The 27,773-nt window shown below is 39.8% G+C and overlaps 1 protein-coding gene across 3 annotated transcripts in view; it reads left to right on the top strand.

Moving 5' to 3' along the window:
* LOC132145177 (glutamate receptor ionotropic, NMDA 2D-like) overlaps nt 1–27,773 on the top strand; it is a 96,114-nt gene that overhangs the window by 17,996 nt on the left and 50,345 nt on the right. For 2 of the 3 annotated variants that reach the window (XM_059555974.1, XM_059555973.1), the window contains one exon: nt 25,453–26,051. In XM_059555974.1, coding sequence (XP_059411957.1) covers nt 25,497–26,051 — 555 coding nt within the window. In that variant the 5' untranslated portion in view covers nt 25,453–25,496. Of the gene's footprint in view, nt 1–25,119; nt 25,260–25,452; nt 26,052–27,773 lie in introns of all 3 variants that reach the window. The other variant, XM_059555975.1, reaches the window with a different exon arrangement.

The raw sequence follows: 27,773 nt of genomic DNA, 5'->3' as shown, positions 1-27,773 counted from the left end.
GAACTATGTGAATGTCACTCTGAGGCGCGGCAGGATTTTCTTCCAGCTGCATTTAAATCTGGGTCAGAAGTTTCTCGCTCTGTTCAGTGTGCAGAATCACGTGTCTAAACAAATAGCACGTGCTGTCAGTGATTTCAACCACTAGAAGCCGCTCTTGCACTGTATAATGAAAACAGAGCCTTCTCAGGCGCTCCAGCAATGGATGCAACCCGGAAAACTATCGGCATAGATTTTTGCTGATAACTGATTAACTATCGGTTATAACTATCGGTGCCGATTAATCTGCAAAACCGATACATCGGTCGACCTCTAGTTAGGACCTGCACAGACCACAGGGTGAGCACCCCCTGCTGGCCTCACTAACACCTCTACCAACAGCAAACTAGTTTTTCCCAGGAGGTCTCACATTCAGGTACTGACCAGGCTCAACCCTGCTTAGCTTCAGTGGGCAACAAGTCTTGGGCTGCAGAGTGATATGGCTGTGGTGTCTATACCATGTACCTGTAGATGTTATAGATCAGATAATTTGGTCTCGGAAGAATTAAGCTTTTAAATAGCAATGATTTCAATACTTCGGTTTCTGGGTAAATCTGAGAGCACTGTGTGGCATCTTTGTGAAGCACTTGAAGAGGTTTTTTCTTATAAGACTTTCACAAAAGTCTCCATTTGCTCCTTATTTAATCACATTGCTGGATAAATAATGTATTAAACAATTGGGAGGCCTCTTTTTTTGTTTTTTTTTCTTACCAGCTAGTTCCCTAAATCTGTTATGGGTTGGAACCACTGATCTATAATATAGAACTGGATTGCTCATGACGTCATGAAAGTGAAGCCGCCGCGCTGCCATATTGGTAATCCCTAGTGTGCGTAAACGTTCTATTGAATTAATAGGAAATTGTATGATTTTAATTATAAAACATCACCTAACAAGTCAGCGTTTATAAATCTGAAGTATTTCTGTACATTATTACAATGCAAACACCCTAGGCATGTAAACGGTTATTTTTTTTAAAGGTTGCGAATTTCCCCTACTTATTAAAAAGCCTACAGTAGTGAGCATCATGAACACGATAAACATCAGACAGACAGTACCTCAACATAACAAACTACAAACTGCTCATTCTGAAATCTGAATTTATTCAGAGAAATAACTGACTATATACAGTACGGATTTAAAGACATAAAGCTTTATTTCTCAGATATTAAGTTAAGCTTTCCATTTATAGAGCAATATTAACAACATAATTGTATTATCCATTGTAATATATTCAAATCCATTTCCGATACTAATACGTTCATGTTTAACAATTCTTGAAAAATTATGTTCATAAAGAAATGTTTTGTGTTGGATCAGTTACCTGTGTCGTTAGTGCGCAGCAGACACACCCACCTAAATGATGTGAATATATCGCTTATACTGCCCCAAAAGACCATAAACACTGCAGATAACATCTGAAGTAAAGATGAATTTACATACACATAACATAAAAACGAATCCCATTTGACTGATTTGCTTCAAATAGAGTTATTTTAGGACAGCGGTTTGAATTGTAACCCAATGGTGCTCTCTGCTGGTAGGAATTAGTAAGATGGCGGATCGAACACTTCCGGTGGCTTCACTGTCTGTTGGCAGTTTAAAACGCGATGAGCGATCCAGTCATATATATAGATCAGTGGTTGGAACATATGTTAGGCTAGCATTCAGAAGCCACACAGTTTACTCGTCAGAGCCGCACTTAAAGTGATTGTACTGATGATGAAGAAGCCCATTTGATAGATAAATCCAATGACATCAGTTTCAAAGGATGAGAAGAGTGACTATGAATCATTCAACTGTAACACTCACCCTGGGATTTTTTCTCATTAGCTCTAATATAGTGCAGGGTCCTTGTGTAATGAAATAAGCCTTCAGGTGTGTTGTCAATGCTTTTCTGTTTATTATTTATCATCCCCCATTTTATTACTATTGTCTTCTTCACACTAACAATGCCCCTAGTCGTAACAATGCTCTCGGAGTAGAGTTTCACAGCCAGATGTTTCTGCCCAGTCCATTACCCAAGTGCACTGGCAAACAGGGTAACTGCGCTGTCATACTCGACGTGGCCAGAATTTGTCCTCTGCGTACTTTTTTTTTCTTCAGTGCCTCAATGTTATCTCATTGTCTGGGAATGATATCTGGTCAGGAACTGATACAAAAGCCAAGTGTGGACAGTGTTGTTTTTAGTAACTGCATATGGTCAGTATTCTTGGAGATGCATTTTTAGAGACAGTGTTAAGACAAGATAGGAGACTTCAGAACCAAGGATGTGTTTGCAGAATGAAAAAAGAGAGATGCTATCAAAGTTGAATTCAAGGTCATGTATTTTACATCAACAGTGAAAGTGAAGTTGCAAGAAACTCTGAGACCACAGCTGGAATTTTGAGTGACCCACGTCGGCTTTATCTTAACATGCATTACTTTCTTTAATGCATCAGTCAATCAAGGCTTAAAGTGGAGAGCACATCAATCACTGGAGTCCGAGGTAGATTCACTTTTGTATGAAGACACTGGGGAGCATACTGATTGTGCCAAATCTTGTCGTCTTGAATTTTATGTCCATTTAGTGAATGCTTTGCAATTAGGGAAATGTGTGCTTGTATCAAGAAAACCTTTTTGCTTCAACAATATTTGTGATGAATCTAACCATTTTGTCTTCTTTGAAATTCACAGAGCTAACACTCACTGCAATGTTGAATTTGTACTTTGAATCAAATTTCAATTTGTAGAAATTCTAACTGAGCAGCTGCCAGTTTCATACACCAGTGAGCGAGACGACCCACTCCGCTGATGCCGGGAAAGTTATCGCTTCAGGTCACCGAACTGAGATGGTAGGCTACTGGCAGGCCATCAGTAAATTTAATGTTACAGCCAAACATAACAAAGCTATAACTCTCATTGATGGCACTGTTCCAGATTCAGTGGCATCTCTAATCTAGCTGCAGAACCCATAAATGGGTACAGCTAATTTATTAATGATGCAGTCATAGTTATCTATAAAGTGTGCATACATTTTGCATTTATTAGTGGATAAAGAAGAGCAAGGCGATAAAAGCAACAGTGCAGATAGTGCATTAGGCACAGTTTTAAAATAGTGATATCATTCAATACAAGGCTCATTAGGCATCAAAATGAAGACAACAGATTTGATAGATAATATTTCAGTAGGGAGTAGGGCTGTCAAAAATATTATTATTTTTTGCCAAGTTGCCTTGTCAGGTGAATTTATATACACGATCACTGAAGGGCACTAACACCTTATTTTAATGATGATCTGTGAATGATGCCATTTTAATGATGATCTGTAAATGCAGCATATAGTTTTAATTTTATTAGGGAAGCACGATCATGATTTTTCATGGCCGATTCCGATAACGATTTTTTACAAGCAAACTGGCCGATTCCGATACCGATTTCTGATTTTTTTTAAGCAACAAACAAGAAAGAAGGAAGGAAAGTGTGCATAAGCAAGATGTTTATTTGGTATTTAATAGGCCAAACTGGCTTTTGGCTATTGAAAACAATAACCCTAACCATCTGAAATTAATGGCAGTATCTGCACAGTAAGTAGACTACATTTAATACAAACATAGATGGTACAGACTAGTGATGCACCGAAATGAAAATTCTGGGCCGAAACCGAAACCGAAAATTTAGGATGCACTTGGCCGAAAACCGAAACTGAAGCCGAAAATGGTTTTTTAAAAACATATTGCTTAATTTTTAATGGATCTGAAATGAAAAATCACAAACCAATAGAATAATCATCAAACTTTTATTAACACTTACAGTTACATAACAAAACCTAAAATATTTTTTAACAATAAATAAATAATATTATTCTTCAAGTTTTCTTCCATTGAATAAAATAGTTTAACATTTGTGGGGGAAAAAACAATCCAAAATTATCTGAAAAACTGCACACAAAAATCACAAAATGGCAGTGGGCCTCTATTCTGTTGCTGCATGTAAAAAATTATTTACTTGCATTTTAAATTTCTGTGCAAAACAATGCAAAACAACAGTGCAAAAACAGCAATAGAACTTAATCCAAACTCAAACTGTAAACAACATTTAAGCCTATGTAGCATTAGGAAACACAGTTGTGCAGTGCTATGCAAATTTTAATGTAACTATATAAACTGAAAATGTGACTGCTGTTTAAGGAAACGTGTCAGGTTTCTCTTTAAGAAAAAAAAGTTGCTCAGCTTTGAATCAAACCTGGTGTCGAAAAGTTTTTTGGCACCGTACCCCCTCTTGAGACTTTTGCAGAACAAACGTTACATATTGCAAGTTTGTTGTCCTTTAAAATACTTCCATTCCGCTGACATGCTTAATCTTTGCAGATGCGTGCAAACAGCTCGAACGTGAGTGAAACCTGCTTGAGCACGGAGGGGAGAGGTGGGTGACGAGTGATAACAGCTTGACCGTGAGTGAAAACCAAGCGCTAGCGCACGGATGGGAGGGGCGCGGTTGACATTCATTTTCGGTTGACATTTTCGGCTGGATTTTTTATTTCGGCCCGAAACCGATAATGCAATTTTCGGTGACCGAAATTTTCGGCGACCGAAATTTTCGGCGACCGAAATTTCGGTGCACCCCTAGTACAGACATCACCATTTAGGTTTTGTATTTGAATTGGGTTGAAACTAGAACTGGCCTTAAATTATTTATTTTTAATATTTTTTTTTAAAATTTATGGCCGGTCAACCGGTGCATCCCTCAATTGTATTTTTAATCAAACAACAGTATTGATGAGTAAACTGCTTGCTGTTCTTAAATAATTTCTTTTCTCTCTCCTTGTTTTATTAATATATTATATATATATGTATATATGTATGTATATGTATATATATATTATTATTATTTTTTATTTTTTTTGAAATGCGTAAAGCATATATTTTAAATGATGCGTATAACATCACTGAAGTAATCACACACATAGTTTTTGTTGTGGAAATCACTAAGGCCTACATGTAATTTCAGTGTGGTATGTGTTTACTACTGAAATACTACTATTTTGCCATTGTGAAAAACCTGAAAGGAGACTAACATGTATTGTGTGTGGTTTAACTTGCATCAGGATAACAAACATAAAGCTTCACTACAACCTCAAACCTAACCTTCCTTAGCTCAATCACATGCATTAAGTCTTAAAATTATATTAAATGATTATTAAATTGCCTTGTAACAAATAAATGTCTAATTAGTGATAATATGCACAAAGAAGCTATTTGAAAACCATGTCTAAAGAGCACAGTGTATTTCCATATAAGTCACTTAAACAGTAACAGTAACAACTATAGTTACTAATCCTTCTTATAAATCAAAACAACAAATTTAAATTTACTCAGCAACAATTAAAATGCAAAATACAAATGTTCACTTTAAGTGTATGCATTGCAACTGACAAGTGCTGAGTAATTCAATTAGGGCTGGGCGATATACAAAAAAAAATGATATCTCGATATTGTCAAAATTTTTACGATATTCGATATATATCTCGATATGTTTGCATTTGCATTTAAATAATAAAAAATAAAACATGATTTTCTTTTGCCCATTAAAAAAAAAAACTATTTAGATTAAACAGCTAATTTAAGCAGTTAAAAAATCTAGACCAAGAGATCACTTACTGCTTTTTATTAAATGAATACATGTAGGCCTATATGTAACTGAAGCAGTGCAAATTAAGTAACAGTTACAGAAAGTGCATTCTTCTTTTTAGTGCATGCAATTCACAATTTAAACTATGCAACTGGGATAAGTATTTTATTTAAAAAAATTTAACAAGTTTTTAAGCTAAGAACACAAGTCTGTCAACTGTCTGTGGTTTTAAGAGAAGCTCTGTGGCATGAAACTATGGTCCTACTGACACTAAAAACACTCTTAGATGGGGAGCTAGTTGCTGAAGCACATAGCTCTTATATATAAATATATATAAATGAATACCAAATACTTTTGCATTCTCTCTGTCTATATTATGGAAACTGGTAAACATATCAGTGAAATTCCCCAATAGTTATTCCAAATGGCCATAGCCTATGTTTCTCTATTCAAACATCAGCGGTCAAGTAAGTGCATTTATTTTGCGATCACAAATGCAAACAATACAGTTGAGATAAAAGGAATCGCCGGTGCAGCACAGATGTCTACTGATTAAATTATTTATTAAAGGTGCATAACAAAAAATAAATGACTAACGTTTCGATGTGGTTACATCTTCATCAGAGTCCTTGGAGAGAATGAGCAATGAAGCCATTAATAAGGATCATCAACAGGTGTGATTAAGGGGGCGTTGGCCACCCAAAACAAATACATCCCTCTGAACCAAGGTGTCACACTCATAAAACAATCATTAAAGGGCAAGTGCCCACATTATTACAAAGATCACAATACAATGGGAGCAAAAATATATTAATCTTAAACACTGTATTTTAATATGCTTAGGTGTTTAAAGGAAGCATGTTAAACTCAATTCATCATTTAGACCTAGAGGTTCTCGAGTGTTAAGTGTATGTATCCAAAACGCTTCCCTGCATAGAAGTTTATTAATAATGTCACCACCTCTGGGTGAAGGTAAGATTTTCTCAATTCCCCAAAACTTCAAAGAAGCAGGGGAACCATGATTGGCCTGCTTATAGTGCCTCGCCATGGCATATGTTAAGTTCTGAGTACGAATTGCTGTTTTGTGTTCAGCTATCCTCAGTTTAAGTTGACGTTTTGTTTGACCTATGTACACCAGTCCACAGGGACACTTCAGAAGATATACTACATGAGTACTGTTACAGTTAATAAATGAAGAAATAGAATATTTCTTACCAGTACGGGGATGTGAAAAATCTTTCGCATTGGTCGAGTTGGAGCATTGCGCACAATTGCCACATTTATAGAAACCCAGAGGTGGGCTAGGAAGCCAAGTAGTAGAAGGTGGGATACTCATATCTGAATGAACCAATCGGTCACGAATGTTACGGGCACGTCTAAAAATGAACCTGGGCGGCTCAGCGCAGATGTCCTTGAGTGTCGGGTCACTATTAAGAACGTGCCAATGTTTGCGAATGATGTTCTTTATTCTTCCTGCTGCTGGAGTGTAGCTAGTTGAAAAAAATACTTTAGATGTCGTATGAGGCTTAGGTTTTTTCTTTAATAATGAGGCACGGTCTGTGTTAAAAGCCCTATCCCAAGCTTTAGAAATATCAGATTTATCATAACCTCTTTGATCAAAAAGACGCGCTAGGTGGGCTGCTTTTGACATAAATTCACTTGTGGTACTACAATTTCTTCTGACTCGTAAGAACTGGCCCACTGGTATATTACGAATCAAGTGAGGTGAGTGATTACTGTCTGCTCTTAACAGGGTATTCCTGCTAAGAGGTTTACGGTAGATAGTAGATTGTAAGATATTATTTACATCCTTAGAAATGGTAAGGTCTAAGAAATCAATGGACTGTTTGTTAAACTCCATAGTAAAAGACAAATAATCTGTAGTAGAATTTACATAAGTCAGAAAATTATTTAACTCACTAAGTGTGCCCTTCCATATTAGTAGAATATCATCTATATATCTGCGCCAAAGTGATATTTTGGAATGGAACGGGTTATTTTCAGTGTTCTCTATATATTTTTCTTCCCATAGGCCCATCACCAAACAAGCATATGAGGGTGCAAACGAGGACCCCATTGCAGTCCCCTGAAGTTGTAAATAGAATTTATCATAGTATTTGAAAAAGTTATTAGATAAAATGATCTCGGCAAGATTAACAAGGAATTCTGAAGGAGGCAAAACATCAATGGGGCGTTTGGTAAGGTAATACAATATGGCTTGTAGGCCTATATGGTGGGGTATGCATGTATAGAGACTTTGTACATCCAACGATACAAGGACATCATTGCTTTCACACTTCCAATTGTCAATCAAATTTAACACATCAGTTGTATCCCCAAGGTATGATGGTAAACTGTGAACATATTGTCTTAAAAAAAAATCAACAAATTGAGAGAGAGGTTCGGTTAGGCTGCCTATACTAGATACAATGGGGCGCAAAGGAGGGTCTTCAAGTCGTTTGTGAATTTTCGGTAAACCATAGAATACTGGACATCGAGGGTGGTCAATAAGTAGAAAAGCCTTTTCTTTATCAGTAATCCAGCCTTTTTTATGAGATGTATCAATAAATTCATTAATCATATTTTTTGTGCTGGAAGTAGGATTATGAGGAAGGAGCTGATAATGTTTTTCATCATTTAATAATTTAAATATACCACAATCGTAGTTCTTTAAGCCCATAACCACAACAGCGCCTCCCTTGTCAGCTGGACGAATAATAATGTCATGTCTAGATTCCAAAGAGCGTAGCGCATCCAGTTCACTTTTTTCCATATTTTTATTTTTGGGAGGAAAGGGCCTACTTATTTTAGCCATGTCTTGCTCAACTAGCTGACTAAAAGTGACAATGGTAGGATTTAAATTAGAAGAGGGTAAGAACCTTGATTTCTTTTTAAAGGGAGTCATTTCTCTAGGGGTCTCCTTAGTATTAGAATCATAGTTTCTACATACAGTATGACCATTGGATAAGACATTGGACCTAGAAAAGAAACCTTTAATAAATAATTTAATCAGTAGACATCTGTGCTGCACCGGCGATTCCTTTTGTTTGAATTGTTTTGTCCTGCCCTGGTTGCACCAGTTTGTCTGTGGATTACAGAAGCGCAGAGAACTCTCTTTTCTATCGAATACAGTTGAGATCTCACGACAGAACACAGACCGGCTGAACGACGCTTTCATTAGATCGCTCAATTCCAGCTTGTTAGTGTTTTCAGATTATCGTCGGCGGCTCTTCCGCAATGAGGAGTGAGCACGTGCGCATGGTTGCCAGATTGCTTAAAATAAGCAAACACCGGGCAGAAAATGTATCCTTGTAACAGTGGAGCTCTGATTCTGAGATTTAAACTCTTGTTATCTGGCAACCGCTATCATTACAGCTCTCGTAGTAGAGGGGCGTAGAGCAGTCAGCAGTTACAGGTTCCTTTTTTGGACATTCGGCGCGTTCTTTTGGGAAAGTATGCTTGAATTTGAAATATTCAATATTCCCGATATATTCAAATTGTACATCGTCGTCAAAATTATTCCGATGTTATCGTTAATATTCTATATATCGCCCAGCCCTAAATTCAATCATCCGACGGCAAGTTACGGAGATATCTGACACATCCTTAGGCCCGCTCTGATGGATCACAGAATATATGGACTTCTTTGTGGCAGCTGGGGTGGTCAAGTTTAAGGCTTACATAACATTGAGGCAGACTTAAGTTTTTATAAATGTTGGAGTTTGTTCTCCCATGTTACTTGCCCATTGATTTAATTCAAATCCTCCACTAACCAGCAGTTCTCTCAACTTGTTGACCACTGCTTTGGCTGCTTCAGGGAAAGAGAAGCTCTGGACAAAGTTATCCATATAAAAGTGTTTTTTGACAGCGTTACGCACACCCTCTTCTTCCTGACTGTGGTCAGTGACATGCCTTTGAAGCGTGTATGTTGCACAGCATGTGGATCAAGTTGTCCCAAATGGCAGGACTTGCTATTCATACACACTAGCTGGACTGTCTCTATGCATATTACACCACAGGAACACTAAGAGTGGTCTGTCGTCAGGGAGTAGCCTCACTTGATAAAACATACCTTTAATGTCACTGCTGACAGCTGCTCTCTGAATCGCAGCAGGACACCAAGCAGGGAGGAGCTCAAATTGGGACCAGGCAGGAGCAGTTCATTCAAATGATTTCCTTGATAGATGAAGGAACAATTGAACATGATTCTGTTCTTCGCATTGTGAGTCACCTTATGATGCGGGATGGACCAGGACTTGTTAGATGACTCCCACACCCCTTGACTCACTTTTGTGGCATACCCTGACTGTTCAAGTTTCTGGATTTCTGAGTTGTACTCCTTAAGTTAGCAAGGACTGCAGTTGTTGAGGCAGACAAAGTGAGCATGGACTGCACTGTTAGTAAAGGTGTGGCAGACCTGTGTACTCCATTTACATTCAATCGAACTGTCTTTGATTGCTAGAGTTCTACTGCACTCTGATCCTGTCGAGACCTGGTCACCAGCTTCTTGTACTTGTATGGCATAAAAAAATAAGCTGCCAAAACCTTTCCACATGGTGATGCAACTCAGCTGATGGGGAGAATGTTGCAGTAAACAGGCATGACTGGGTTCCATTTTGCAGTTATAAGCCTTGAAGTGTCCAGCCAAGTCTTGTCCTAACTGCCGCAGTACCCCCAGGTGGTCCTAAACTTACTGGCTGGATTGGGGTTATTAAGTGCGGAAAGTTTGATCCAATGAGAAGAAGGGGTACCTTCTACTACCTTTCTGCAGGAGAACTTTTCTGACATTGAGGAGTACTTGGTTGCAGCCTTTCTGTCCAGATAATGAATGTTGGTAGAGACATTTACAAGTCCACAAAGTGTTTCAGCACTGGCTTTCTCCCCTTTTGACAGTTCTTCTGTTTTGGTGTTAACATCGTGAAGAGCATTCAGATGCTTGCCTTTATAGGCTCTACAGTTGACTCTCAGACGACAGTGTGCTGCTTGGTGGCTGCGGCCACATCTCCAACAGCGACCATTTTTTATCACCCACTGTTTCTTCTGCAGTTTAGTGAGATAAGAGAAGTTAGAACAGTCATCAAGATTGTGCAGGTTATTACAGCAGTAAGGGCAATACAGTCTGAACTTCTCAGGTAACTGTGAAGGGATCTTCGCTGTCGAAGATGCTTCAGATGTAGTTTGTGTAGAGCACAGTCATTGGACTTTTTCTTCCTTTACCATCTTTCCTGTGGTGTCTTTTTCTTTTAGCTGCATCTTTGTGAGTCTCTATGTGATCAAACACATCACCACCTTCCTGGATCTGTAGCTCATACTCAAAGCACTCTTCAAAGCCCAAAAGGGAGGGCACTCCTCTCTTTAGTGGGTGAAAATACTGCCTAAAGTTGGCTTTGAGATCCTGGGGTAACTTACTGCTTAGTCTGGCCACATATGATCCACACTGAAGTTCAACAAGTTCTTCCTACTTTAGCTGTTCTAGCATTCCAACCAGTGCTCTGACACTCAGTGCAAATTTATGGAATCTCATATAATCTCCTGAATGGATAGGGGGTCCATCCATCAACTCTGCAATTCTCCACAAAACTAGTTGGTGAGGCTGGCCATAGTGCTGGATGAGAGAGGCTATTGTGTCTGAGTAAGGGTACAGAGAGTTTCTATAAGAGTCAGCAATTAAGATGGCTTCTTCAAATTTGAGATGGTCCAGCAAAATCAGGAGGAGGGATATTCACCAAGGATATCCGCAGTCTTGCAAACTCTCTGGGGTCATCACATGTGAAGTCTGGGATTGAAGGTTTGGGTCCCCAATCTCTACTGGCTACGTGGTCGTATCAGTGAAGCTGTAGGTCTTCGGAGGTGGCAATGGAGGAACAGCAGTATTAGTAAGGTTTGACCTTGATTCTGATTGTCCTGTGTCATCATCTGGCTGTTGATAGTTTGGCGTGGATGGGGAAAATGACAGCTTCAGTTCTAGTTTAAGAATGCATTCCTTTAGCTCCTCCAGGACATTTATGATTCTATGATCTGGATTGGGCTGTCTCTGTCTCTCATCTGATGTCAGTGGGGGAGGTGGTGGTGGCCAGTCTTCATCCTCTTCTGCAATAGCTTGATTGATGAACAGGCTGAGGTGGTATATCAGCTACAGTTTGCCTCATTCTGACAGAATGTTCTAGTGCTAATGGCAGTGGATGATGAGGTGACAAAGCATGATTCTTGTCCATTCGAAATTGCATATCAAAAACAGTCTGGTGTAACTTCCTGTTATCCTCATGCAGCTGCTGAAGAACTTCTAACATAGGTGGGGTGTGCTGGGGTGGTATAGGTACTGGGGCTGAGGGCTTTCCTTTCATGCCTTCTATGTTCCAGTTGCGTGGAACAGAGTGCTGGGTAAGAGGTGTCATCCCAGAGGGTCTCTCCTTATATCTCCTGCTATCTCTCATTCCTAAAAAATGTTCACTGGATTTATCAAATACTATTTTGGACATGGAACATCAACCTCATATTCCTTCAGCCAGACAGGATTTCCAAACATCATCTGGTCTGAAATCTCTGTCTGATGGAGCACGAGCCATCTTAATCCACAGTAATCAACAGCTTCAGCTCAAATGACCATTTGTAATGAAGGATTACTTTGTGTTGCTAGTTTGGAGTTATGATCACTATGGGGCATCTGTTAAGCCCCGTTCACACAAAGAACGATAACTATAAAGATAACTGTAACGATAACAATATTAGCATCCACACCAGTGAAATATTGTCTGTTTATTCTAAGCGCACATGCGTCTTCCGCTTTTAATTCTCGAGCTCGTTATAGCAGGATGGATTCTGATTGGCTGTCAATGTTTGTATTGTTCATCAGTTGGAAAAAATAGTTCTGAAAATGATATAAACTATATCGTCTCTCTATGCCTTTATCGTTATAGTTGTAGTGTGGACTCTGCTATTCTTTAATATTGAGAAAGATTTTTAGAACTATATCTTTATCGTTATCTTTATAGTTATCATGCTCGGTGTGAACGGGCCTTTAGAATGCATGGGTCTTTGTTCTCCATTTACATTTTCTTTATTCCAGCTTGCTTCTTTCAAGTTACAGGTGGACAGAGATGTGTTTCTACATAAAGAAATAACAACAAATAACAGATTTCTTAGTTCAATCACAACAAGCATTAATCAATATTAAAATTACAGTAAATAATTATTAAATTGCCTTTCTAATTGTCAACAATATGCACAAAGGAAACTATTTAAAGAGCATGATGTATTTAACGTTAGTCACTTAAACAATAGTTACTAATCCTTCTTATAAATCAAAACAACAAAGTTAAATTTACTCAGCAACAATTAAAATGCAAGATAAAAATGTTCACGTTAAGTGTATGGATCGCAACTGACAGTAAAGAAGTGCTGAGTCATTCAGTTATCCGACGGCAAATACTAAATGGCTGAATTCGCGATAAAGTTGCTCATTCTCACAAATGTATGTATATAACGTGATTGATAATACATTGATAATATGTTATACTAGTTTTAAAAATTTCTTTTAAGGTTGCATATTTGCATTAAAAAAAAGGTAATGTTCATTAAATCCTGAAATTAGTTGCCACTGTTTTTGTCTGTTTTTCAGATATAATGAGGAAACTCAGCATGTGCTGATTGCGGTCCACCTTGAATGCATTTTTTTTTTTTTCTAAATTTGAAATGATGTGGTGTTTGTAAACCAGTGACTGGCCCTGTTTAAGTGTGAGAGTTCTATCTGCATGGTGGAGTGGGCCCTGAGGCTCCCAGCCGGCCTGAAATTCCCAGCAGCTCTTTTTAAGAGCCTGTGTCTGAGCCAGCTAAATATCAACACATTAGCTCAGGCAAATGGGACTGCAATAAAAATAAATAAATAAAAAACTGAAAGTGAAAGTGACAAAGAGAATACTGAATCCATTTAAGCCCTGGTGAGGAACACAGGAAACACTTGCATTTGTTAGCATTCTTCTGTTTTCTTTCCTGTATCAGACCTTCTTGGTACTGTCCTTGGTCTGTCCTCATATTTCTTGTTCCTCTTCTCTCAGTTTCTTTCCCCCTCGCTTGCTCACTTTTATTTATTCTATTTGGTGTGTCTGTTTCTCCCCGTCTGTGGCCTATATCTTTTGCTTTCACTCTTTCCTTCCGCAACCTCTTCACCTTATGTAATCTGTAATTTCCTGTAAAATACAGCCATGCTGAATTTCGCCCTCATTTTCCCAAGCCTCTTTTAAATCTAATTAACTAAATGATTGTTAAGAACACTGGAAACAAGGTCACAGTGATGCCTGTTGATTACTTTCCCCTTGTTGCAGAATACAGCAGAGCCGGCTGGCATCTGTCGATTCATATGCTTGGAACCTCACAGATACCGTAACACCCTTTTTTATTTTTTAACACCTCGTTTACAACAACAATACTTTTTTTCATCACGTCATCCTTTTGTGCATACAAAAGATTGCACCAGTGTCCAAACTGAGGCATTCTTTTACCTTCAGTGTATCGTTTTATATTTCGCCTCCTTTGACTTCATTATGCTTTGGGGCTTGCTTGTTCTCAGGTACAATCTGCTCTCTCGCAGCAACACGCTCTTGAAGAATATGCTTGAAGTAATGCATCTGTGGTGCAATAAATTGCAATTCTGTGCTCTTTATGCCGGTGGACTTGTGCCAAACTGTGTAGAACACTGAATGAAGATGTCGTTTCATGAAATGACAGGACTGATTTTGCCAGGTAGGTCTCTGAAAGAGAAATGACAATTTGCACCAAAGGAACTAATGATGGCATTATTGTACACAAAACAAATATGTAACTATATATAAAACTATATATAAAAATGGTATGGAAAAAGTAAGATAAAAAATAAGAATAAAATAAAATGCTTACAAAGTAGAATAAAATGTGCAGGACAGTATACTGTAGACTTAATAAATATTAATATGAGCAGGAATGTACAAGAATATAATGTACAAACACGTTTTTTTAATTGCTGTGTGCAATTGACAGTGTCAGTACATTAAATATCTTACTGATAATTAAGTGAAGCAATGTAGAAGTTAAGAGACTGAATTTAAGTTTAGGAGCCTAATGTCCTGGGGGAAGAAGCTCCTCCTAAGTCTCTTGGTTTTTGCCAGCAGGCTACGGAAGCAAGGAATGACTCTGAGAGGAAGCCATCTTTAACTGCATGAATTTCGATACCTGTCAGAGCAGGGGCCCTGCAGTGCCGTGAAAAGCAGTTTGGTCTTGACAGAGTTTAATTTGTTTTCTTCACTTTTTTCCTCCTTTCTTTTGGGTTGAGGTTGTAGAATATGTTTCTAAGAGGATGTTTTTGTTGGGAGGGGATCTTCAGCTTGATTGTGAACCCAAAGATAACATCTCATTATATAATCCTTTTCCACAGAGAAGGTTATTGCACCGCGCGGAGAGCACTTGTGCGTGCTCTTTTGCACTAGCAAGACCGAGGGGATGACGGCTTACGTCAAGGTACCTCTCTGTAATGTATTCAATGAATGGGGTCTCTGCTCTGCTAATTATCCAAAGTAATTAATAGCAGGTTTTCAAGGTATTGCATATTATCATGTCATTAAAACTTTCCTATGCAGAGGCGGTCAGGAGATGGTGGCAGACTCTGTGACCTCTGGAGTGACCGTGGGTGGACATTTTCTCATGTAATGCATTTTACAATAATATGACTCTGAACTCTGTGTTGTAACCACATATAGGCTTAAGCGCTGCGAAATAGGAACTGTTGGAAAGGGCAGTGGGATCCATCTTTGTTAAGGTCAACATGAAATCGAAATTGACCTTATTTACTTGCTTGATACACATTTCTGCTTATATTTTGCACGACTCATTGATGCATGTTATTCAAAAGAAAAAAGTTTTTGTGTTCATATTTTCTTTGTTTTCTTTCTTTAAAATGTTATAACCTCTGCTCCACCTCTAAAACAGCTTCTTTTCATTTGATGCCACCAATTCTTCTTATTTTTTGACCTCTTCCACCTGACCGCATTCTGATATGTAACGCCTACTTTTCGAGTCCAATCAGTTCCACTGAATTAAATTGAGTCCTGCCCTTCACTGATAAGAATAAAAGTTTTCGAATCATTCTTTATTGAAAAGTATTCTTCCATGAAGAAACTTTAACATTCTGGGAAACTTCCCATTGCACAAAATGTTCTCACTCTTAAAAATAAAGGTTCCTGGATGAACTAATAGGGGTTTTAAGAGCAGTGCCATAGAAGAACCATTTTTGATTTCCTCTCAGGAACCCTGAAACATTACACCCTGAAACATTCTTAGAGTGTTTTTATCTTAGTGTGAAGAACCTTTTAATAATCTAATGAACTTTTTTCCACTCCATTGACATTAAAGGTTCTGAAATGAACCACAATGGCAACAAAGAGCCTTTATTTTTAAGAGTGACAAAATGGACAAAAATTATGCTCCTTCATTGACTGTTTCTTTGGGGTACCAAAAATGGTTCTTTTATGGCAGTGGTTCTCAACCTTTTTTGGGCCAGCACCCCCCTACCCATAATCCAGGTCCCTTACCGCCCCCCATTAAATTCAATGTAATCTAATCATCTTCACTGAATATTAAAATATTAAAGTTTATTATTATTTTGTGTTTATAATGAAAAATGTTATTATACTTACAGTATTGTAAGCTACCATTTAAACATTTGGGGTCAATAAATACTTCAATTTATGGATTCATTAAATTTAAATTAAAGGGGGCAAATATTGTCCTTTAACAGAAAAGGTGTGACTTTAGTCTAAAGCCCCTTTCACACTGCACGTTGGACCCGGAAAATTGCCGGAACATTGCCGGGTCCCCTTCTGTGTGAACGCAAACACGTCCCAAGATTGATTCCGGGATTGGTCCCGGGTCGGGGACCTAGTAACATTGCCGGGTTCAGTCCCGGAGCGAGTGCTGTGTGAACAAAAGCCAGAACTAATGCTGTGTCGTAGTGATGACACATGTTATCGCGTGACTCTTTTACCAGGTGTTTTGAAGGGAGATCAACGTTCGCGACTAGAAAAAATGTGCAAACTGTAATGAAGCAGAGATCAGTTATTTCTTCACTTTCCGCACTGGAGCTGAGATCGTTTGCCAGCTTCAGTGAAAGTTAATGTGCCTAGCATTTTCGCCTCTTACATTACACATCACATCCTGATGTCATGTGTCTTTACGGGACCTTTACGGGTTGTGTGTGAACGCGCGCACATATTCCAGGTAATCACTGGCAGTGTGAAAGTTCAAAATCTAATGACCCGGGAACAATTGCCAGGACACATTACCCGTGTATTTTCTGGAATTGCAGTGTGAACGGGGCTTAAGTGGAAGAGGGGGTACACAGAAGAATGTTAGATGTAAAAAGTTAGAGAACCACTGTCCTATCCTAAAAAACCATATATCAATGCTTATTTATTCAGCTTTCAGATGATGTATACATCTCGATTAAAAAAAAATTACTGTTATGACTGGTTTTGACTGGTTTTATGGGGAAGTCGTGGCCTAATGGTTAGAGAGTCGGACTCCCAATCAAAAGGTTGTGAGTTCGAGTCCTGGGCCGGCAGGAATTGTGGGTGGGGGGAGTGCATGTACAGTTCTCTCTCCACCTTCAATAACATGACTTAGGTGCCCTTGAGCAAGGCATTGAACCCCCAACTGCTCCCCGGGCGCCGCAGCATAAATGGCTGCCCACTGCTCCGGGTGTGTGCTCACAGTGTGTGTGTGTTTGTTCACTGCTCTGTGTGTGTGCACTTTGGATGGGTTAAATGCAGAGCAAAAATTCCGAGTATGGGTCACCATACTTGGCTGAATGTCACTTCACTTACTCACTTTTTGTGGTCCATGGTCACATTTGTTATAGTCATGAGCTCTTTAAATTTCATATCTTGCTTTTTTTCTTTTTTTTTGAATGTCAGTGTGGAGTCTTGCAATGTTCTGTCATTGCATACTTGTTCACTTCTTCTACTACTACTACTAAAGATTTTTTTTATATTTGTTTAAATATTTCACATTTTTGTTTTCCATTTCAATCTTTGTTTATCAAAAAATTAAAACACCTTCACTAGGGTTGGGCCAAAAGATGGTGCCATCATCCATCGCGATGGCTGATAGCCATCACAATGTTGAGCTGACATCTTGACTTCCCCCACCATTCCCCCTTCACTGAAACGGCTTTTGAATGCACGATCGCTTTTGAGTGTCACTTTCAATTTTGAGATTCGAGATCACACTTACTCTGTTTATACTATGTAGTAGCTGTACTTACCACACATTTGACAAGATTAGATGTTTGTCAGTGGTGCTGAGGATCTGAAAATCATTTGCCATCATCCTCAGTCATCTTTTCTTACCCTGTTTATGTGGTAAGTGTGGGTCGGGCAGTGTTCATGGAGGAAGGGTCCAGGTAAGGGGCGGAGTCCGGCCGCTGCATGCGCTTCCCTCTTCGGTCCAGGGCGCGAGGGGTGGCGGCTTCTTCTAGCAGCCGCATCCTGCTCGTTGGCCGCGGCATCCTGGCCCGTCGGCCGTGTAAATGGGTGCGGTTCTCGTCTGGACCGCGGGTCCGGCAGCTCACGTCTCTGGTGGCACGGGAGTCCCTCAATGCACCCTTCCTGGACCCACGAGGACACCATTGTGCATGCACGGGGAAGAGACCGGTCTCTCGAGGAGAGGCGCGTTGGGCTCTTAAACAGCGGTGGTGATGAGGCTCCATTTCCATTAGGTGTGCCCCATCACACGCCGCCAGCCCTGGCTCGTCCAGCACCCCTCCTCTCTCACACACCCACTCCTGTCGGGAGCCTGGTGAAGGGCGGAGATTTAGGACGGGGTGCCGATGATAACCAGGAAGGAGGCAGCAGACTCGTCACATTCCCCCTCCCAAGCGCCATCCCCATCATCAGGGTGCCACCCACACGGGAGTGCTACTTTCCTCAACCAGGCTCCAGACGGTCGGAAAGGGCGGTGCGGGGATTCCTCTCCAGGGCAGTCCTCCCTCTAGCAACACGCCGGAACAGGGACAGAGAAACCGGGTTTTAGTCGACAGGCTCAACAAACCACAGGGCAAAATGACAATAACAAAAGTCACTTACCCCTTTTGTGGCTGGTAGGCTGTCTCCTTCGTTCCTCCGTCCCAGTCCGGGTTTTCGCGAACTTTTGCGAGTGAGAGGGAGTGACGTCACCATGTGTTTCCCAACTGCGCTGTCTAGGCTCCGCCTTGCCCACATTCTCCACCAGTGTAATGGGAGCAGCCAACGACAGACACAGTGGGCGTGGCGTCAGGCCTCGGAGAGGCTTTTATTAGCAGAAAATAAAACAAGACAGGGAATAAAAGTGGCCAAAAGGGGAGAGTGTCCAAAATAAACAGGGGATCTGGTGTCGTCGTCGTGCTACGGGGTTCGCCAGCCCTGGCTCGTCCAGCACCCCTCCTCTCTCACACACCCACTCATGTCGGGAGCCTGGTGAAGGACGGCGATTTAGGACAGGGTGCCGATGATAACCAGGGAGGAGGCAGCTGACTCGTCACAATATATATATATTATTTATATATATATATATAACCTCTTTAGAAATTTGGTATTCAAAACAACTGCAGTCAGTCTGCAAAAAAGAACCATTCATGTTATTTTTTTCCAAACAAAAACAAGGAAAAGCATATTACTGATTTATCGTTTCTGAATGCTAGTTATTGTTTTCACAGGAACTTCGGAAGCTGTGTTACAAAAATCTGAGCAAACACTGAAGTAAAGAGTAATCTAGATCTAATCTAGTATCATTGATGTTGGTGTAATAGTAATTAATACTACTATACCGGATGTGAACACTGCATGAAGCTCAGTGATTCTGTCACTGAACGCGCTCTACAGTAAACGGGTGCTTCATTCTTATTCTGACCAATTCCACATGCTTGTGCTATGCACTGCTATCTGGACAGGTAGATATGGAAAGTTTTCTTTGATGCTTCCAGTGTAGAGACGGCATCGGGACGTTGCAAATAATTTTCTTTTGCAAGTTTCAGATCATATTGTTCATCTTTGGTTTAAACTCCGGGTGGTGAACAAAGGCGTCCTGTTGCGAATCGATACGTTTTTGTAAGAAAAATATACATATTCAAAATGTAATAATCACTTTAATCTAGCAACACCCCTTTCAAAATTATTGCTTCGAGGTCCCCCGATGCTCTACGACCGCCCCCGTTGAGAAACACTATTCTATGGTCTTGCTGCTTAAATCCCATTTTTGTTCATCCCAGCATCTTTATTTTTAAAATGTACTTTTTTTATTTTGTAAAATATCCGATTTCACTCAGAAATAAATGGGTTACGGCTGTCGGTTTATCATGGACTTTTTTTTTAAGCAATAGGTATGTTAAATGCATCCAGAAGGCTTTGTAAAACCTGTGCCATGAGCTGTGAATGATGAAGGGCTTGTGCTGTTAGATGAGACACAGCGGACTCTGCCATAACTCATTTCCATGTCCAAATCGGCTAAAACAACATACAGATCTTTCACAAAAAAGAGGCTTTGATATTGAAGATGTTGAAGTCAATACTGCCCAGACACTGGAAATGGCAAGGAACATGTTCATGGTGGGCATGACATGGGACTACCCAGGTTAGCATCTTCTATATATTTATTTATTTTTAGTGCTCTTTTTTTTCCCCAAGAGAGTAATTTCGGATAAGTGCTTCTCTCTGGATAGCACTGCACTGCAGACCTATGATCTGAACAAGTGACCATCTGTTCAGCCCTCCATTTTTTTCCCCAAACAAGCAACTTGCAATATAAGAAGAAATTTGCAAGCTACTCAAAACCCTGTGCACAGATGCTACGGTGCCATACCAGAATATTTATAGGGGCTCATTGAGGAACACTGAATGATTTTTATAGTCATTCAAGACTGATGAAAGTGCACTTCTGTAAATTTACCTGCAGCAAAATCCTCTTGAGGTGAAGGGATGGGAGCACAGCTGAAGAGTGAATGATCCCAGATATGTCATTTAGCGAGAATGTTATTTAAAGGTGCATTATTAACATGAAAATGCCCCGAAGAGCCAGCATTTACCAAAGCTGTGAGTAAAGCATTTTTATTTTACAAAAAAAAAGAAAATAATAAAATCGAAGGTTGCTCTGTGGATAACAAAAGCACAACCAATACTTGTCAAAGCACTGTACTTAGATTTAGACATTAACAGAAGCACAAATTGTTGTTTTGAATGAGCTCAATTTCGGATGTAGAATACCTGTGACAAAAAGAGGAAAATTCTTGTTAGCTTGTGAACAGATCCTGTTTTTCTAGGATATGCCAAGTCATAAGCAAGTCAAGAGGACTAGGAGAACAGATTCCAAACCAGTCAATTTCTCCGAGTCAGTCAGTCGGATACAGAGCTCCACAAATTTACTGCCACGTACGCAAGTACCTCAAGCTGAACCATGCTGAAAAGAACCTGCTTGTTGAGCAGCGAGTAGCTCTTATTTGATTTTTGCCCTTCAGTTCCCTTGACAAGTTCCACAGTTTATCTTGTTTGGTGTAGTTCTGAAAGATTAAAAGAACAATTCTGAAATGTTGACATTATTTACGCACCCTCATGATGTTCCAAATCTCTGTGTTATTTCTTTAGCTTCTTTAGTGAGATTTTAAGAACATCCTGCCACTCTTTTCCATATATTAAAAGTGAGGCTGGGGCTGTCAAACTCCAAAATGATAAAAGAAGCACCATAAAAGTATTATTAAAGTGCTTCAAACATCTTGCTTGTTCCAAGTCTTCTGAAGTCACACAATAGATTTGTGTAATGAACAGCGAGTCAGTTTAACAAGATTTGAATCATAAAAATCTTTTGGACCAGTGGTTCTCAACTACAGTCTTAGGGAATGACTGCTGTGCATGTTGTATGTTTTTCTTATTTAATGCATCTAATTCAGATCATCAGCTCTTTAGGAGAAAGGTTCTGTGTGTCAGACAAAATGTGCAGAACAATGACCAAAATTGAGAACCACTGTTTTAGATTTTTTTCTTTAACTGGGTAAAAAAAATGGATTGAAATGGTAAGATTCAAAACAAACAAACAAACAGTTATAACGGGTGAAAAAATAATTCTGATTAAATGCAGCTTTTATTACAGCAACCCCAGTATTGGTTCTAAAATTCGGTCATTTACTTCTCATATGTACACAACAGAAACATTTCTACCTGAAATATGCTCAGATGAATCAGAATCAAATCGAGAGCTTGTGAATTGGAATCTAATCGAATTGAGAAATCAGTTCTTTTTCTATTACTTCTCTCATGAAACTCTGGATTATTATTTCATGAAGCTTTTTGTAGAAATCCTAGTTTGGCTCATTTTGCTTCAGATTAAATTGCTTTGCTTAAATTATTGGTCTCTACAGTACATATTGGAGAGCAGTGATGTGCTAAGATGTGGTCACCATGCAGAAAATGTATATTGCCTTTACAGTACACCACAGACATCTCAAGACATTTTTTCTTTGACTCATTTCCTCATGAGGTCACTCGCCCCAGAATGAGTCAATTCTACTTATCAACCCTGAAGGGATTTGCACTGTGCGACCTGTGTGTCGAGACTGAAATATTTATTGCCATCATTCTCTTGGGGAAACAACATGAACTCACACAACAATACCCCACAGGGGATGGTAAAATTGCACACTATCCCTTAAGAATCCCATTTACATTTTTCTTTTATAGTCCAAAGTAGCATTATTTGAATAAGACTTTGAATTGTGGGGTGGTAGTTGATTTGTTTTAGACCTGTGGCTTGTTCTGAGACATATTTAAAGCTTGTTTAGCAGCATGAAGTTCTCTTTGTCTTTCAGCAGCTGCTTTGTCAGAACATCTAGCTTTAAGTAATGTAGGCCTATATTTTCTGAAGTACAATAGAACAAATATAATTTTGTTAACTAAATGTTTGTGAAGTTACTGCTTGGTGGCATTTTCATTTCTACGTGCAGGTTTAGTCGCAAGTTTAGTGTGCTTTCATGAAGGTTACTTGTCATTTAGCAGATGATTTCTACTATTCTACACAAATGGCAGGAGCTGTTTCCCTAGAGCTACACTGTATTAAGTGTCCTGATGAAAGACTTGATTGTGTTAGGCTTCACTTAGAAACTCCCCAGTTTATGTCTCAGTCCTGCCCAGAAACACAGTTGTGACGTCTGTGTTATCAGCACAGAGTCTTAATCACCAGACGGCCACTCACAGAGACAGTGACTGACCAAATTGCCTGACTTTGAGTGTTTTCACACTTTGTACGATTGCTTCAGTCCATAACCACTTTTAGTTGGTCCCCTCTGTTCTGCTTTCACACTATTTTCTGATGTGGCGAAGCGTTTCCATTATCAACATGTGGCAACAAGCTTTTAAATGCTCATAAAAATAGGGAACAATGTTTGCTTTACCTTTTAGGTTTTGCAAATCTATTTCAAGGACATTTCAAATCATTATTCATATTGAATAAATGAATATTTATGAACTTGGAGTAATGTACTGTACTGTCTTAAAGCCTTTCATTTCTGTTTCAAAAGGTTCGAACTGCTGTCTTGTTTCATATCTTTAATGTCTTGCCGTTTTGTCCATCGCCTTAGTTTTTGCCTAGAGTAAGAGTGTGAAATACACACTTATGAGCATTTCGTCAAATAAAAAATGAATACTTATTTACATTCCGCACTGCTGATGTAACAGTGCTGGCTATGCATGAGTCTTACATATGCATGAACGTATATTTAAAATGAAAAATAGACTTTTACAAATAAAACATGGAAAATTACAGAAGCATATTAAAGTAATTGTTTTCATTATTTTTGCATATTAAAAGTTATGTTTTTCAGAGTCATGCTGCATGCCTCCTGAGGGCACCACCACTGGCCTAAATGACAAGAACCCTCATTTTCACAAGAAGTCATGTGGCTCCTTGATGTATACAAACCAGGCTTTAGCGTCAAACCAATCTGAACATTTTTAACACTTGCACCTTTACAGAGTTCTTAATTGTCCATAATTACAATGCCATGTTAGCCTGATATTAGAAGTAAGTCTGATGATTTTGCCTGAGGTATGTGTTGGACTTCCTGCTCTTCTGTGTTTTTTTTTTAATTCTCTTACTAATAACCCATTTGAATCAAACATAAGGAGCTTTATACCTCCACAGCTTCATTTATAATCATAGTTAACTATCCAGAACAGATGTTCCTATATAGACTTGCTCTACTGTACGGGTTATTGTTTTCTTATCCATCTGTTACTTTGTATTTCTTTGAAGCAAAATTATAATTTTAATGGATTTTTATGCTTGATGCACAAAGAAGTCACCTTCTCTGGTCCGCAATCCATTTGGATTTCAACACACCGAATGAGAACTGAAACCTATAGCCCTCTGCCATCCACTTGAAGTGCTATGCGCTAGACATAACACAAGAGTTAAGTACATTTAGTTTGTGTTCTTCTATTTAATGTATTTCCCTCTTACTCGCCACTGCAGTCTTTGCCTATAGGCCAGTGTGAATACTATAATGATGTGCTGAATTATGCAGCAGACCCTCTGATATGTTCTTTCGCATTTACTAAAAAAAAACTCCCTTTTAGGCATCTGTCCTTAATGTTAATGAACTTGCTCTTAAATATTTCTCTTTTTACCTCCATTGCTCCCATTGTTTCCACCCCTTCTCTTCATTCCCACTTAACACACTCTGCTTCCATCCAAATGTCCTCATCTCTTTCATTTTTTTTCACCCCCTCTTCTCTGCCTATTGGTCTTTCCCAAACGGATCTAGCTTTCTCAAGTCTTAATCCCCCATTCTGTGTGTCTTTTTCCCAGTGTCAAAAGAACCACAAGGAGAATTAATGGGGGAGAGAGAAAGAGGGAAATGAGAGAAGAAATTATGACGTCAGCGTCCCTTCTGGTTCAAAGCTATGACATTAGCAGCTCCGGCGCTGAAATGTAGCCAGTATGACAGAGAGATCGATGCATTTGCGTTTGTGGGTGTGTGAATGTTCTGCCAAGCCCTGAGTCAGTGCTTTACTTAAAATGTGAATATAGGTATGCCTGTGCTATACATCACATGAAATATCACACTATTGCCCGTCTATGCACTCACGTACATGTTGTTTGTGTGTAAATAAGTGTTTAGTGGGAGGTTAATTAAAGAGAGTGTGTATGTGCACGTCTACAGCGAAGGCGGAGGGATGGGTGGGTAGGTTTTGATGGCTGGCGTACAAAGTGACTTGAAAATGATTCATGGTGTTGCTGGCGCTTAGATGGCCTGCCATTTGTATCAGTACAAACGCACTGTCTCTCCCTCCCTCTCTCGTTCTTGTGTGCTCTCACTTTTTCGCTCATCGTGCGAGGAACACAAACCAAAGGCGCGGAGGGCTGCCTCACCCCCTTTGTTCTTCTTTATATTCACTTTTATTTACTCAGCCGGTTCTGAATCTACCCAGGCAGGGATGGATGCTTTACGACCAGGCAGATTTATAGCGGATAATTGAGACTCTCCTGCGTTGAAGGATCTAATGCATGAATCAGTGCAGGAGGAGTAATGATTTCCCATGTTCCCTGTGGAATGGTGGGGTTCAGGGAGGTGAGATGTGTTAGCTTTCTTCTCCAATCCCCCTGCAGGGACTAAACTACCGCTGCCAGGTTAATGTATCTTGGTATCTGGTGTCGTCCTAATTTATGCTGATGGACCGTATTGCTGATGGCTTGCCTTTCATGTTTTCCGTCTGTTCAGTTCTCTGTTCTTCTAACAGTTCTTCTTTCTTTTCTCCCTCAAGGTCCTGCATAAAGTACTACCCACCCAAGGGACTCTGGCTGTGTCATGGCGGCGAGGCCTGCCTTTTCGTTCTTATTGGCTGTGTTGGCGTGCACTGGGCCAGCCCAGCCCTCCCCCCCACTGCTGCTCCGCCCCCGGGAGAGAGAGAGGGACTCTGGAGGGGCTTCGGGCGGAGTCAACATCGCTGTGGTCCACTCCGGCTCCTCCCACCTCCCGGAAACGAGCGCCGGGGTGGGGGGCGTGGGTGGCGCCTCTTCGGCGGGCTCCGGCTCTGGTGCCGGGCCAAGCAGCAGCAGCAACTCGGGGACGGGTTTTCTGAGTCGGGCCTGGTCGGGACAGGTGGGTGAGAGTGTGATGACACCATGGGGACCCGCAAACGTGATTTGGCTAGCCGTGAACGAAAGCAGTCCTGGGAGCCTCTTGCTACAGTTGTGCGAGTTACTGGCTACCACTCCACTACAAGGCCTTGTGTTTGAGGAAGAGAAGCCACCACCACCCAACCGGGCACCGTTGGCACCAATGCTTGAATTCGTCTCGGCCCAGACAGGAGTGCCTGTGATTGCTGTTGGAGGAGGGGCTGGCTTGGGGAGGGAGCCACAGGTAAGAGTTAAGATTCATTCTTCTTGGCTTATATTAACGATTATATATAAACGATTACAGGTTTGATAATAAATCATGATAAAATTCCCCACAGTTAGTATTACCATTTCATATTTAAATTATCATTAAAACCATATTCAATTACTGCGATTTGGACAACACAAGATGAATAAATATTATCCAGCATAAAGCAAAGTTAAAAGTAACAGTCTCAGGATGCACAGTACACGGAGTAGTTTAGTTTTTTTTTTTTGTGAAAACATGGCAGAAAGCTGGTTTTAAATGAGTGCTAAGGTGAATTATACAAATTAATTATATGAATGTAACTGAAGACAGCCAGTAAGGTTCTGGCTGTCTTCAGAAAAGATTTGATGGCATTTTGATTTTATCTTTGCTCCATGTCATACCTGATAAAGTAGTGTTCTTAATTGCTCCGCAGAGGTTATGAGAAACAGCTGTAATTCTGCTGTTCTATAAGCGCCACCTAGTGTCAGAGAGTGGATTTACATTCACATTCACATTTACATTCAGCCTGTGTGCAGTTTTTGTCTGGCCAAAAAACAGAACGAATTTGAATGCCCTGCTGTAAATTTTACGTGGATTCTACACATTTAAAAATTTTGGATAAGGCATCTAGATTATATCTAGAAGAAATTTCCATACGATTATATCTCTACTTACATTTGAGAGAACAGAGGATACTGTTTTTTTTCTAAACAAATGGATTCTCCAACCAAAATTGGGAATTTCCTCATTATTTACTCATCCAGATGTGTATAATTTTCTTACTTCCATTGAAATCAAATGAAGAGTTTAATTAATATAATCCATCATTTAAAGTCTATAAAGACCTTTTTTCATTGGTCCCTCAAAGTTGATTCCTCAAAAACCACACAAAACAAATGTGATGCTACTCCATACGACCCCAGTTGGTGAATCATTGTCTTCTGAAGCCAAACAATAGGTGTGTATGAGGGAAAAATACTATTGCTTTCAACATACTGTCAAAAAAGAAAAAAATTAGTTATATATATTAGGGCTGCACGATATTGGGAAAAAAATGACATTGCGATATTTTATTTTTCTGCGATATATATTGCGATATTTTTTCTTACAAACAAAAATGGGGTGAGCACACTTACATTCTCATTTCGTGTTGTTTGAAAACGGCTCGCTCTCTCTCGGTCTCTCTCTCTCTCTCTCTCTCTCTCTCTCTCTCTCTCTCTCTCTCTCAATTCAATTCATATTGCTTTATTGGCATGACATACAAAGGTACATATTGCCAAAGCATTGTACATAGCAGAATAGAAACAAACAAAACAAAAATACATATATATTCATAAGAAAAAAATATTACATGCAAAATAAATCCATATACATTTCTATAAACATTGATGGTACTTCTAATGTACTCTCTGTCTGTCTCTCTCGCGCGCGCGCGCTCTCTCTCTGTCTCTCTCGCGCGCGCTCTCTCTCTCTGTCTCTCTCGCGCGCGCTCTCTCTCTCTGTCTCTCTCGCGCGCGCTCTCTCTCCCTGTCTCTCGCGCGCGCGCTCTCTCTCTGTCTCTCTCGCGCGCGCTCTCTCTCTCTCTCTCTCTCTCTGTCTCTCTCGCGCGCGCGCTCTCTCTCTCTCTCTCTGTCTGTCTCTCTCGCGCGCTCTCTCTCTCTCTCTGTCTCTCTCGCGCGCTCTCTCTGTCTCTCTCGCGCTCCCTCTCTCTCTGCC

Source organism: Carassius carassius, chromosome 8 (assembly GCF_963082965.1).
Source record: "Carassius carassius chromosome 8, fCarCar2.1, whole genome shotgun sequence".
NCBI classification, from domain to species: Eukaryota; Metazoa; Chordata; class Actinopteri; order Cypriniformes; family Cyprinidae; genus Carassius; species Carassius carassius.
Note: the sequence above shows the minus strand (reverse complement) of the source record. Positions and strands in the feature narration are given on the sequence as shown.